The sequence below is a fragment of the Juglans microcarpa x Juglans regia genome, chromosome 4D (assembly GCF_004785595.1).
Source record: "Juglans microcarpa x Juglans regia isolate MS1-56 chromosome 4D, Jm3101_v1.0, whole genome shotgun sequence".
NCBI classification, from domain to species: Eukaryota; Viridiplantae; Streptophyta; class Magnoliopsida; order Fagales; family Juglandaceae; genus Juglans; species Juglans microcarpa x Juglans regia.
In genome coordinates, this window is record NC_054600.1 from 16,779,626 (window position 1) to 16,793,148 (window position 13,523).

Below are 13,523 nucleotides of genomic sequence, written 5' to 3' on the forward strand. Positions count from 1 at the left end.
GGAAAGAAAGAAAAGTCGAAACTGACTGAAGAAGAAGAGAAGGAAGGGAATGGAAGAATCAGAGTAAATTGCACAATAATTAAATTATGCAAGCACAAAATAAACAGGAGGTTAAACCGGCCATATGCATGTATGAGTATGCAAAATTAATTGTAATAAACATATAAGTTTTATTAAAATTAACAAGCTTAAAGTATTACAGGCACAAGGTAGTGCAGATTTGCACTTACAGAAATCAGGGTAAATAAGGAGACTCAAGATTAGAGAGAGGATCAAAAGTATTTCTCTCGAGTGTGAGTTCTAATTTGAGTTCTGCTTTAACTCAAAATGAGGTTCTCCTTTTATAGCATAAGGAGTTCCTGTTTGCAATCATTAAAGTAAAACAGTAAATCAATCCGTGAGTGAACAGTGGGAACTGTTTAGGCATGAGGCTCAGGGTGTCATTATTGTGTCTTTCCAGCTGTCTTTGTGGGTGGCTGCTTTAGGCATAAGATGACAGAATAACATTCAGTCGTCTCTGTGTCTTCCAGCTGTCTCTGAAGGCAGCTGCTTTAGGCACAAAGTGACAAATATCTCAAAGATGACTATAGTCGATCTTCTTTGAACTCAAGTAATAGTCAATCATCTTCCAACTTTAGAATGTCTTCAGAGTCATGACCAAATATGTTACTGTACGAAGCCTCTGAGGATGCTTCTGAATTCTCTTCGTCTTCATAATTATTACTCGTGGACTTAGACAGTTGTTGCTCAAGCAATTTTATTAAATCTTTTTTCCCAAGTCTGTTGAGGATATTATCTTTAGCAGACTTAGAAAATTTCTTTGAGGATGAGCTAGTGGCCTTTTCTCTTGCTAAAGCAGTTGGTGAACTAGGGGCCTGAATCATTAAGGGATATTCAAGAACAGGTGTACCAGATTTGATTACTGAGAATTCCTTCTTGTCTTGTAGATCAGGGGCGACTTGAGGGAAATATTTAACCATCTGGTTGATCACTTTTTCAGTATATCCAAACCTATCCCACCATTTTGTGAAATAAACTCGGTCAATTATATTAGCATTTTTCTCATAAGTCCATTTAAAAATCCACAGTAGTTTGTAGTTCTTGCAAAAATGGAGCTCATAAGGAAACATCATTGAATGCCGGTTCAATTTTGTACCAGCAACTTGCATGTAGAATGTAAAAGCTCTGGCGAGCTGCTCAGGGAGATTGTCTGGAATTAATCCAAATTGGTCCCACCATTGGAGAAACCAATAAGGGAAAGTTCCTTTAAATCTTGTATCAAAATTGATGAACCAGGAATAGCTCATATCAGGCACCTGAAAAAATATGAAACATCTCCAGACAGTTATATAGTCATAATAATTATAACTTAGTGCAGATTCTGTGAGTCTTTTTGGAGTCCATGGGTTTGTTCCCCATTCGGCTTCTGTAATGACTCGGAGGATATAAGCACTGTGATAAATTAATTTGGTGGAATCATTCTTATCATAAATGGGTTTTATGACAAGAGAATTGGTGAGAATCAAGATAGTGGAATAATACTAGAGATTTTTGGAAGAATCTTCAGGTATCTAGTGGAAATTAGGGAGAAAATAAGAAGAGACTATTTTGAACAGATCTGTTAGATTAGAACGGTTAGGTTTTATATAAAACAGATGGGTTATAAATGGCTTCTTCATATATTCAAATTTTCCTTTTGGGAGGAAAAACTAAGGAGTAATCAAAGTATGACATTTTGATGCCACTGCTTTCGCATATGGATCAAAAGATGTAGAAACCGTAGAAGCGAAGTCGCTGGTTGCGCAATTTTACCAAGAGGTATGAACCTATTGGCAATATCCAATGCTGTTAAGGAAGCATTGGGCACAGTGGTGGATCCAGACTCATTCTTGATGAGTTTTATACTTGGTATTGGAGGTGGGGAGTTCGCTCTCTGTTTTTCTTTTCCTTTCTTCTTGCTCACGCTCATGGTTGGGTGTCTGCAAGAACTCTCTGGTAAGAAAATCAAGGATAGAATTATCAGTGTCTTTGATATAATCAATGTCAAAATCAAAAACACTTAAAATACCTTGCCATCGTGCAAAAGTATGTTTTGATGCAATGTTTTCAAAATCTTGTTCTAAAACAAATTTAGCACTCATGCAATCAATTCGAAGTAAAAACTTCTTGTTTAACAAATCAGATTGAAATTTAGAAATACATAGTACTATAGATAAAATCTCTTTTTTAATAGTACTATATTTCTCTTGTGCAGGATTCCAGATTCCAGAGTGGAAACAAACAATTTGTTCAGAAGAACCTGGTGAAACAGATTGTTTCAAAATGCCACCATAACCAATGTCTGAGGCATCTATTTCAACAATTTTAAATGAATCAGAAGTGGGGATACCAAGACACGGAAGAGTCTTGACATGTGCTTTAATTTTTTTCACTATTTTTGTATGGATTTCTGTCCAAGGAGGAGGATTAGAAAGAAGTCGTTTGAACAAAGGGCAACATTGTTTCCTCATATCCTTGTAGAAATCAGCAACATAATTGAGAGATCTTAAAAATCTCTACAATTATTTTTTGTCAAGAATGACATCAGGGAATTTATCGGCAAAATCAATAGCTCTTTGGATGGGCCTGATTTTACCTTCAGAAATATCATAACCAAGGAATCTGATCTTGGTTTGAAACAATTTGATCTTTTTCGCAGAAACGACAAGACCGTTGATTCAAATGATGTCTAGAAACGAATTCAAATGTTTCCAGTGTTCATCAATAGAATCAGAAAAAATAAGGACATCATCTATATAGACGATGGTAAAAGCAGTGAACGAGTTGAAAACATCGTTTATAATATTTTGAAACTCACTATAGGCATTTTTGAGACCGAATGGCATCACATTCCATTTGAAATGACCAAAATGGGTTACAAAGGCTGTCTTATACCGATCTGACTCGGCTATCTGGGTTTGCCAAAATCCAGATTTGAGGTCAAATTTGGAAAAGACTACAGCTTTACTTAACCTATGAATTAAGTCATTTTTGTTGGAAATAGGGTACCTAATCCACTGTAAGACTTTATTCAAAGGTTTGTAATTAATGACTAGAGAAGGGGTACCTCTTTCTAGTTCAGCATTTTTTCGGACATAAAAAACTGGACAGGACTAAGGGGACTTGCTATCTCTTATTATGCCTCTTTTCTTAAGCTCTGCAATTTTCTATTTGCAAATTCTAAAATCTGACTATTCATCTGAATGGGTCTAGCTTTAGTGGGGATAGTGCTTTCATCAAAATTTTTGATATAGGGAAGAGAAACGATGTATTTCTTCCTATGCCAAAAAGCATTTGGTAAATCAAAACAAACATCAAAGACAAGACGCTTGTTAAAATCATCAATTTTTTAAAGCAAAATTGGCGAAGATAATTGTTCAGAAATCCTTTTGTACCTGATTTCCTGTTGGAGGAAATTCAGATTTTTTTCTTTTGCAAAAAGTAAAGATTTCAAACCTTTATCTTGATCAATCTCTTGACGAGATGCAAATTTAAATTTGACCTTTTGACCAAAAGGGTCAGTAGTACCATCTTTTTCAGTCAAAAAAGGATATAAAGCAGAAATAAATGGAATGCCTAAAATCACTTTGTCAGACATGTTTCTGACTAAAACAGAAGGGATTTTAAAACAGACATTGTTTTGACAAACATGAGCTTTCTTGAGCTCATATGTAATTTTCATCTGAAATCCATTTGCAGAAAATAATCTCTCAGAAGATTTTTTAAAATATTTACTACGAATGAGTCCTTCCTGAATGCAATTCAGGTCTGATCCGAAATCAATCATAGCAATAACAGAAAATTGAAAATCATGGGCAACCACAATGGTGACCCTAGAAAACCATTTTGGAGGAATGATATGATGGATCAAACAAATCCGATTGTCAGCAGCTAACTCATGTTGGCTTGAATCAGAATCGTTTGTTTGCTCATTGTCCGAAAGGATATCATAATCAAGTTGTTTATCAATTTTAAACACTAACAATTCTTGTTTTAAAATCTCATTTTCAGACTTAAGGTTGTTAACCTCAGATCTAAGTTCAACGATTTCCTTTTAACAAGATTTATTTCGTGTTATAAATCATTTGTAGAAATTTCCTTGGGTTTTTTCTTTTGAAATCTTTCGAAAATTTCTTGAAAACTAATCATTTGCTTAGAAGACTCTGGTTCTTGACGAGCCATAGTCTTTCTTAACATAAGAATATATTCTTCTTTAACCTCAGGATTTGTTATTTGAGAAATCAGGGTTAGCAATAGGTTTTCTTGTTCTTCAGATTTAGTCAAGACATGAACTATCTTACACTTTATCTGGCAACAAGTATCATTACAATTGCAACCTAACTTAGGACCAGTAGAATCTGAAGATTCAGTTTCTGAGTGATATTCTGAATCACTGGAACAGAACTCAAGGATATCAGATGATGAAGACGAAGCTATTTCTAGGAGTTGAAATAGTTCTTCTTTATCATTGTTATCAATATTCAACTGATTAAGCTTCTTTTTTAATTTTTTATCTTTTTTGGCTTTTTGTGGGCATTTATCTGCAAAATGTCCTGAATTGCCACAAATAAAATATTTTCCTTGAGAAAAATCCTTAAATTTCTTTTTCTTGGAAAATGGCTTAGAAAATGGTTTTTTATAAGTTTTCTTATAAAATTCATCACGGGATTTTCTCCTGATGCCACCATGAGGTTTAGAAAACTTGTGCTTCCTTTTAGAGGGAGCTATAGCAGGAAGTCCAAATTGTTCACAAAATGTTCCCATTTCGTATTTGGCTTTCTTGCTATTTCTCATCTGCTCACGAAGCATTCTTTGATTATTACACATACTAATACCAAGTTTCTTGATTACTACACAAATATCACCGTAGGTGTATGCATCGTAATTAAGAGATCCAGCAATAGTAAGTTCATCCTTCACTTTGTAAGCGAACAAGCGAGGTAACCTATCAATAAATTTTTCCTTCTAGTAAGGCTTCTGACTATCATCCCGAAGCATTACTTTGGAAATAAAAATATCTTGATACTATCTGTAATCAGACATCTAAAATTATTCAACTGGTCGCTGATGCGACTAGTCATATCAGATGGTGTTCCAATAAAATGTTTTAAAATAATATAAATTAAAGTATTAACTCCATCAGACTGGGCAGTCCCGATGGATTTATCGAAAATAGGTAACCCTTCGTCATTACACTTGACAGCGTTCTGAATGGTTTACTTGGCATCTCTGGTTAGGCGTTTATCCCACCAGTTTCTTAAAACACCGGAAAATCCTTGTGTTAAAATCTTAACAATATCAGATTGCCTAATATTGTTATTTACATAAGCATTTGCCACAAGAGACATTTTACTCATGGTATTCATGATTTCTTGTTCAGAAAAACCATCAATATTCCACTCGTAGACCTTGTCGGCAGAGTAAGAATATTGGCTTTGAAAAACTTTTTCTTCAAGCTGTAAATCAGGAGGAGTAGGCTTGGAATACCAATTTTTCGTCAGACTCATTGGTTTGGGTCATTTTGAAGTAAATCTGGCTATTTCAGGTTTTAAAATAATATCTTGAAAATTCTTTTCAAGTAAATCAAGATCCTTTTCTTTAGAAAAGTGATCGTTAGAAGACTCATCTGTAGTTTCAACAAGAACAACTTCTTCTATTTCTTTGTTAGACAAAGCACTAGTAGAAGGCTGTTCTTTCTTCAGATCATTAAGCATTTGATCAATCTTATCAAGAGTCTTTGCCTGGGGATTTTTAAAATCAATTTTGGCTCGACTTTCAGGTAAGATAATCAAAGGTTTTTCAATTATTTTCTTTGGTTGATCTGTAGTTAAAACCAAAGGGATAGGATCAAGTTTTTCAACCTTTTCTTCAATCTGATCTAACTGTTGTCCGATCGTATGAAGAGCAAGATTCATAAAGTTATTTTAGAAAATAACCTTTTTTGTTTCATTGAGAATCTTGTCCTTTTCAGGATTCCTGAAAACAGTTTCAGAGATTTTGAAAGGTGAAGCAGATATCTCAACTCCCTTATGGGTGATGAGAACAGTCTCTAAAGGTGGATGGCTAGATTGAACTACCATATTTCCTTCTTCCTTGACAAAATCAGTTTTAACAACGTTTAAAGTATTGTTAGAAATATAAATATTTTCAACAAAATCAAAGAAAAGAATATGCTTTTACTGCTTATTCATTTCTTCTTTCCATTTCCGTTTAACACCTTGTTTTTCTTTCTCAGAATACTTTGTATGATAGGCTTTTCGCCTAGCACTGTTTTTGGAATGTATGTATTCTTCAAAAAGATAAACAAGATCAAATGCAAACGGTTTGTTCAGCACAGTTAAACTATGATGAACTGGTGGTGGTGCAATAGGAGCTACCATATCTGAAGCTGTAGGTGATAAAGATGAGTCATCTTCTTTATCGGCTTCATTATGAATAGGATGGTCTTTAGAGGATCCAGCATTCTGTGCAGAATAAAAAGCAGAAGTAACTTAAGAGGACGTAGAAAGTCCTTTCAGTTTTAAAACACGATTAGCAAGTTGGGCTGTTTTAACATAATCTTCCAGAAACTGTTTGAGATTTTGGTCTCTTCTTACTGGAATTTCTGACCTTGCAAAAGAAGATCTAGACCCAGCGAAAGAATTTCTTCTTAGCCCTGGAGATCTAGTCTGATCAAAACTAATTTTAACAGTTTCATCCATATACTGTTGAATGTTATTGGGATAACTTTCAACAGGGTTTCTGAGAATAGGAGGAACTTCTTCCTCCAAAGTCCATTCTTTGGGAAGAGTTATATCCTTCCAAAAAAATATCTTTGGAACTGAAACATCCGCATCTGGAGTTAAACTCTGAATCAGTAGAGTGTTTCCCTAGATGGGTTTTGCAATAGCTTTTGGATTTAAATTCGTTTTTAAAATACGATAGTAAATCCGATAGATCAAAGCAAGAGGTTTACTTCCTTCAATCATGTCATACCCAGATGTTAAAATATTTAAAGTCAAAGTCTTTAAAATATGTTTATCATCTAGTGAAAGAGTTAAATCAGGATAACAATTAAAATGGACTGGTCCATCCGTAAGAGAGGATTGGATCATTCCGAGAATACTTGTTTCAAAATTATTGAATCTGGCATCCCTTAAACAAAACAGAACAGATGCATCGATGCATTTCCTAGTTAAAGGTTTGGCAGCAATTTGGACAGATCCAATATGAATATATTTAAATCCATCTCTCAAAAATTTAGTTATCTGATCTTTTGAGAAAAGATAACATTTTTCTTGGGTTTTGAAAATAGCATAAGATTGTTCAACAATTCTAACACAAAATTGTGTGTGCATTGATATTTCAAACCAGGTGGTTCGATAGATCGTGTTGACATCTAATTTTAGAATCTTCCATGATTCCAGTACAGACGACTCTGCTGCTTCAAAAGCACAGTCTTCCTCATTAACTATGTCAGGCGGCATAGCCGACCTGGAACTAATTGTTGAATTGGATCTATTTATCCAACTCATTTTGTCCTAGGACAACACCGACCGTCACATCTCAGGGGTCTGCGAACTTACCACTCTAGGCCCTCGAGTTTGAACCTATAGCTGCCCTATACACGCCTCCCTGGCTTCAAAACGAGATTTACACCTCCGGTTCCTGACCTACTTGTCGAAAGATGATCCTGAACCAACTATATATATATTAATATCACTATATAGTGATATTAATATATAGTATACTATATTATATATTATAATACTAACTATATATTATACTATTATAGTGATACTATCATAATAATACTATATACTATACTAATACTAATACTATATATAGTTATCTATATTTTGTTATAGTGATTTAAACTATTAAAAAAAATTATAGTGATTTATATCATATACTATAGTATAGTATTAGTTATAGTGATTTAATATAACTATATTAGTACAAGTATAATTATTGTTTATATTAAACTATTAGTATTAGTATATATATTAGTATTAGTTATAGCTATATAATATATTAGACTATATAATAGTATTAATATTAGACTATTAGTATGGCTATATATTAGTATTAGTTATTAGACTATATAATAGTATTAGTATTAGACTATTAGTATAGCTATATATTAGTATTAGCTATAGTAATTTAGTATAACTATATTAGTATCAGTATATATATTAGTATTAGTTATAGCTATATAATATCTTATCAAAAAAAGTTATAGCTATATAATATATTAGACTATATAATAGTATTAATATTAGACTATTAGTATAGCTATATATTAGTATTAGTTATATACTAGTATTAGTTTTAGTGATTTAGTATAACTATATTAGTATAACTATAACTATAGTCTATATTAGATTATTAGTATTAGTTAGACTATATAATAGTATTAATATTATAGTATTAGTATAGCTATAAAATATAAGTATAAATATAGTCTATATTAGATTATAAGTATAACTATAGCTATAGTGAGTTTGTTAATTATTATATTAGTATTTGTTAATTGTTATAGTGAGTTTAATTTATTATAAATATATTATTGATAGTATTATCATGATAGTATTAGTATAGTAATTTATTATAGTGATAGTACTAATATAGTAATTTAGTATTAGTAATTAGTATTAATTAATTACTATATCATTATTTTATATGCGATTATTTAGTATAGTGATTATTTAGATATATATAATATATCAGTATAATTAGTTATATATTAGTATAGCTATAAATAAAATGTTATTAATAATTTAAATATATATTTTATGTTTAAAGCATATGATAAATTAAATTTTCACATTTAAGATTAAACTTTTATTTTATAAATTATAATAACATTATCTTATATATAATTATATTAATAACATATGATCAAACAAATAACAAATGTTCATATTTAATGTATATTATATATAAAACTTAAATATAAAAAATATTTTGTATAATATTAATTTTCTATAAAACTTATATATATATAAATTTTTTTTTTTATTTTTTTTCCAACCAGGCCGATCCGGTCCGGTCCAGTCTTGGAAACCATGGAACCGGAACCGGAACTGGACTGGGTTCGACAGGTTCTACGGTTACAAGAACCGGTTCTGGACCGGACCGGTTCAAAACCGGTCCAACCGGTCCGGTCCGATTTTTCGATTCAAATTTACACCCCTACTAATATATAATATCATAAGTGCACTTAAAGCCAAAGGCAAATGTATAACAAGGGCGGCAGTTTTCTTTCCCAAACTCTTAAATATTGCAATCATGAAAAGAAAAAAAGGCTAACTAATAGGTGGGCTGCATGTATATGCTATATATGGATATGAAAAATTCTAGACATAAGCCCCACATTCTTGCATACCATTTAAAAATATTTGATTTTATTCTTTTACTCTCATATTTCATGATGTTTGAGAATAAAAAAGTAAAATTACATATTTTTAGTTAGTGTGCTAAATGTAGAGCTTCTGTGTCGCACGACTCATATGGATATTCCTCATCGATCCATTCTTGCTATCATATGCACTAGTTTTGGCTAGGATAACTACTAGTCAATATCCACGAAGCCATGCCAGTTTGCTTCATGACAATCATTGTGTTCCTAATGAAAGAGTAATATAGAAAAATGCTTGGGTCTTCTTTAAATATATCCTTCAAAAGTGTCTCCTAGTATATATTTTTTTTAAATATTTAAAAAAATTGCTACTAATGAATTTGTGTGTATTTTTTAACATTAAAAAAATTAAAATATGCTATGAGCACTTTTGAAGACATATTTAGAGGGCATCGTAACATCATTCCTCCAAATATTTGTTGGCGGTGAAGCAATCATTGTCTTCAATTTGTCGGTATACAAGATGTAGGAGAGGGCAGCGAGGCCCTTCCCCCACTATCCCGTCTTGCTCCCACCTGGGCAGGGCTATAGCCCCGTCTATCCAATGCTGGTGGCGGGGTAAGTCGCCCACATCCAGCCACCCCTACGAGTGCAGGGGACAGACCGAGCTGAGCCCTAGTCCACATTTCCCCCATCCCATATATATATATATATATATATATATATATATATATATATATATATGTATATATAATTATACATACATCAAATCGATGCGATTTTGGATATTCCCAAAATGGCATCGTTTGGATTAATGCCTAAAACTCCCTTCCCTCTTCTAGGCTCCCTCAGCTCTCTCACCTTTTTGTAGAGCATGTCGTGGTCATCAACTACGACTAGTGGTCCCTATTTCAACACCTAAATCAACAATTTTTTCTTCTAAATCATCAATTTAAGTTTGTATATATATATATATATATATATATATATATATATTTATATGTCCACTTTCACTTTTAAAGATAATTTTTCTTTTGATTTGGGCCAGATTTTTGATAAGATTCTTATTTTATTTTGTATTTTATTTTATGCAACAATTTGGATTTTGCCTTTCCAAGCAAGATTCTCAAAATTTCAGATTTTCTTAACTATTTTAGCCCGGTTTGTGGCTTTCAAAATGAGTTTTTCGATTTTTATGAATAAACATTACTATCAGAATTTTATCTCTATTTTTTATCTTTTCTCAATCTCAATTCATAATTATTTTTGACTAACTAGCCGTCAGAAGAGTTCTTATTCTGTCTAGCATCACTTATTCATTAAAAACGAAAAGAATTAAGAATGGAAAACTTAACACGTAGACTTATTGTATTTCATTTGGTTGATGTCTGATGCTTCCATTGAACTGTGGAAAATGTACAAATCGTGGTCCAATACAGTCTTCCTTGTATTGAATCACAGTTATGTTATGCAATGGATTTATGAGCTGAAGTTAGCCGTGGCCAGGTACTGACACTTCTCATTGTGAAAGCCAGATTCTTGTAAGAACTATATTGACCAGGATTGAGAGATCCTGTTAGGAGTAACTATCCTTTGAGCCCAGTTTGGACTCCTACCGAAAAACTTGCTGCTGCTCCACCAAAAACTCCTACTCCATGTAGAAGCCAAGGCCACGACATTTTCATCCTTGTGCGTATGATTTAATGTCTGGTTTTTCATCTCAAATTTTATTATATCAATTTCTTTTTCGTTTTGGTTGACATTATCACTACCTCCACTACATTAAAAATGAAATCGAATTGTCCTATTGAAATTGATTGTATTCAATCCCCATTTTGCTCGGAAACAATAAGAGAAAAAGTAAAAAACAAAAAGCGGAATCAATCACACACACGATATAAGATTTATATAATTCGACAAAGTGTCGATATCCACAAAACTGTAGGAAATTTTATTTAGATGATAATTAAAGATATAGTGCAGCGACCATATAAGAGTTTAGTACACTATATGATAAATCGTAATTAGCTGGTGATGTCGGATTAAGAACCAAACCTGGTTCATTGAAAATACACCAAGAAATCGCAACGGATCCTAGTCGGGTCCGATCATCAAACTGAGTGGTCACAAACATAAACAGGCTCCATACATAGAATCCCAACAGATTTGTCACTTTGTTGCTATATTACTCTAGTTCCTCTTGAATTTGATGGATTCGTTGTGCCATTTAACCTGTTACTTGCCTATGAGAACTGTTGGTTGTAATTTTGCTCTTAATGCCCGCTTTCTTCACTCTTTTTCGTTCCAATTACTCCCTAGTCCCTTTAAAACTCAATCTAATATTCTCTGTGGCATTGGTATTCGTCTCAACTCTATTTTAAAATGTGTTCCTCATTCTAATAAATCAACTGAACTTATATATGAATATGTGGTGACAAACAACTCCAATCTATCAAAAATATGACAACGTTTCTTTAAGATGCGCTGTTAAACCCCTGAAACTAACACAAGCAAATAATATAGCTTAAATGGATTTGTAAAGAAATTGTTTAAGATTGAGAGGAACAACAGATAAAGGACAGAGCATACTGCTAGCTTGAATAATGGAAGTGAGAAAGAGAACAGCAGCAATGATCATAGAGAGAGGACCTACAGAGAAATGAGAGAACAAACAGTTTGAATTAAAGTGAGAATGAGAAGTAGACAGGCTGCGATAAAAGAAAGGACAGCCCATGGAGTACTGAAGTAGTCTTGTTTCAAGGTTGCCTTCCACTTGTGCCATGGGATATTGCAGTGAGCAATCAGAGCATCACAAACACCATCAAAATAGAAATCTTTACCAGAAACGTCTGTTACTGGGACAGGATTGTTAATTAAAGTTACTACCCCTTGGTTATCGGGTAGCTTACTATTAGATGGAGGGGCGCCCACGTGGGGCTGACCCCCTCCTGCTTGTAACGCATGGCTTAAATAACGCATGTAACGCATGGCTTAAAGCCATGCGTTACTGTCGTTACATATTATAATTGAAGACTGGCCTTTAAGGCCAGCCGTGCAGAGGAGGACTATATCTAGTCCTCCCCAATTGTGTTTTTGATGATCTAAAAAAATAATAGAAAAAATACTCTCTCTCTCTTTTTGTTCTCTCTTGAAAAAAATACTTAGGCTGTGGATTGATTAAGTGTTACTCTAGTTCCATACTACGTAGTACACTTTCGCCACTAAAGGAAAACACTTGGAGTTTATCAATCTGGAAAAACTTGTGGAGTAATTCTTTAAGTTGAGCTTGAGGTACTTTTCCGCTGTGCTTTCTAACACTTACTTTCTAGGATTCCATTGTCAACAAGTAATTCCACATCTTTTGGAGTGTCAATGAGGCAATCCATGACAAATAGATAGTCACTGATGTAATTAGCATGGAAGCGACATTGCTCAAAGGCAACGAGGTTTCGAAAAACGGACTCTGTTGAACCACGAATTCGGAAACGTGGAATCTCCAGTGCCCCATTTTCGAATCTGATGTCATAGAGGTTTTTAGTCGATCTGACCTGAACTTTGACCCCAGTCTGATGTAGCAGTGTTGCACTGGGTATGCTTACAGTTCTTAGTTTCCCTTTGGGTGGTAGGGTCTGTGGTAGATGACAAATTCTTATGAAATGAACAAAATGTTCTATTTCAGATGAGCATATTTTTCCCATAAGCTCATCTATCCCCTCCAAATACGCCTTCGATTTGAAGAAATGATGGGTAAGCCTAATGAAAGAAAGTCTCTCGTCACGTTCAGGAGGAATGATTATTCTGGCCTTGAGAAAAAGCTCCACCAAAATGAAGAATGGAAGCTGATTTTCAAGAAGTAACATGTCAGACTTTTTGAGTGAATCCAGGAGCATGCACCCAACAAATGAAAAATTCTATTAGACTTATAGCTTTCTTTCTCTCTCCAGATGATTTTTCTCGCTACCCAAGCAGCCAGCTATCTCAGCCTCTCCGCCCAGAGGGGCTAGAGCTTTGGCTCCTACCTCCCTTCGACTTTTCAACCATCGACGGCCATGTATATCGATTTTTCTCTGATTTTCTTTCTAGTTTTCTGACTGTAGCATCAAGATGTTCCGATCTGATGCTTACCGGCCTTCTACAACCGTCA

At 33.6% G+C, this 13,523-nt stretch overlaps 1 protein-coding gene across 1 annotated transcript; it reads right to left on the bottom strand.

Moving 5' to 3' along the window:
* Positions 1-11,910: 11,910 nt before the first annotated feature.
* Positions 11,911-13,269, bottom strand: LOC121260165 (UPF0481 protein At3g47200-like). Its single transcript, XM_041162009.1, has 3 exons — positions 12,702-13,269; positions 12,591-12,600; positions 11,911-12,287 (listed from the first exon to the last, which is right to left on the bottom strand). Exons 1-3 carry the CDS (start codon positions 13,267-13,269, stop codon positions 12,029-12,031), a joined length of 837 nt encoding a protein of 278 aa, XP_041017943.1. The 3' UTR covers positions 11,911-12,028.
* Between the last annotated feature and the right edge of the window lie 254 nt (positions 13,270-13,523).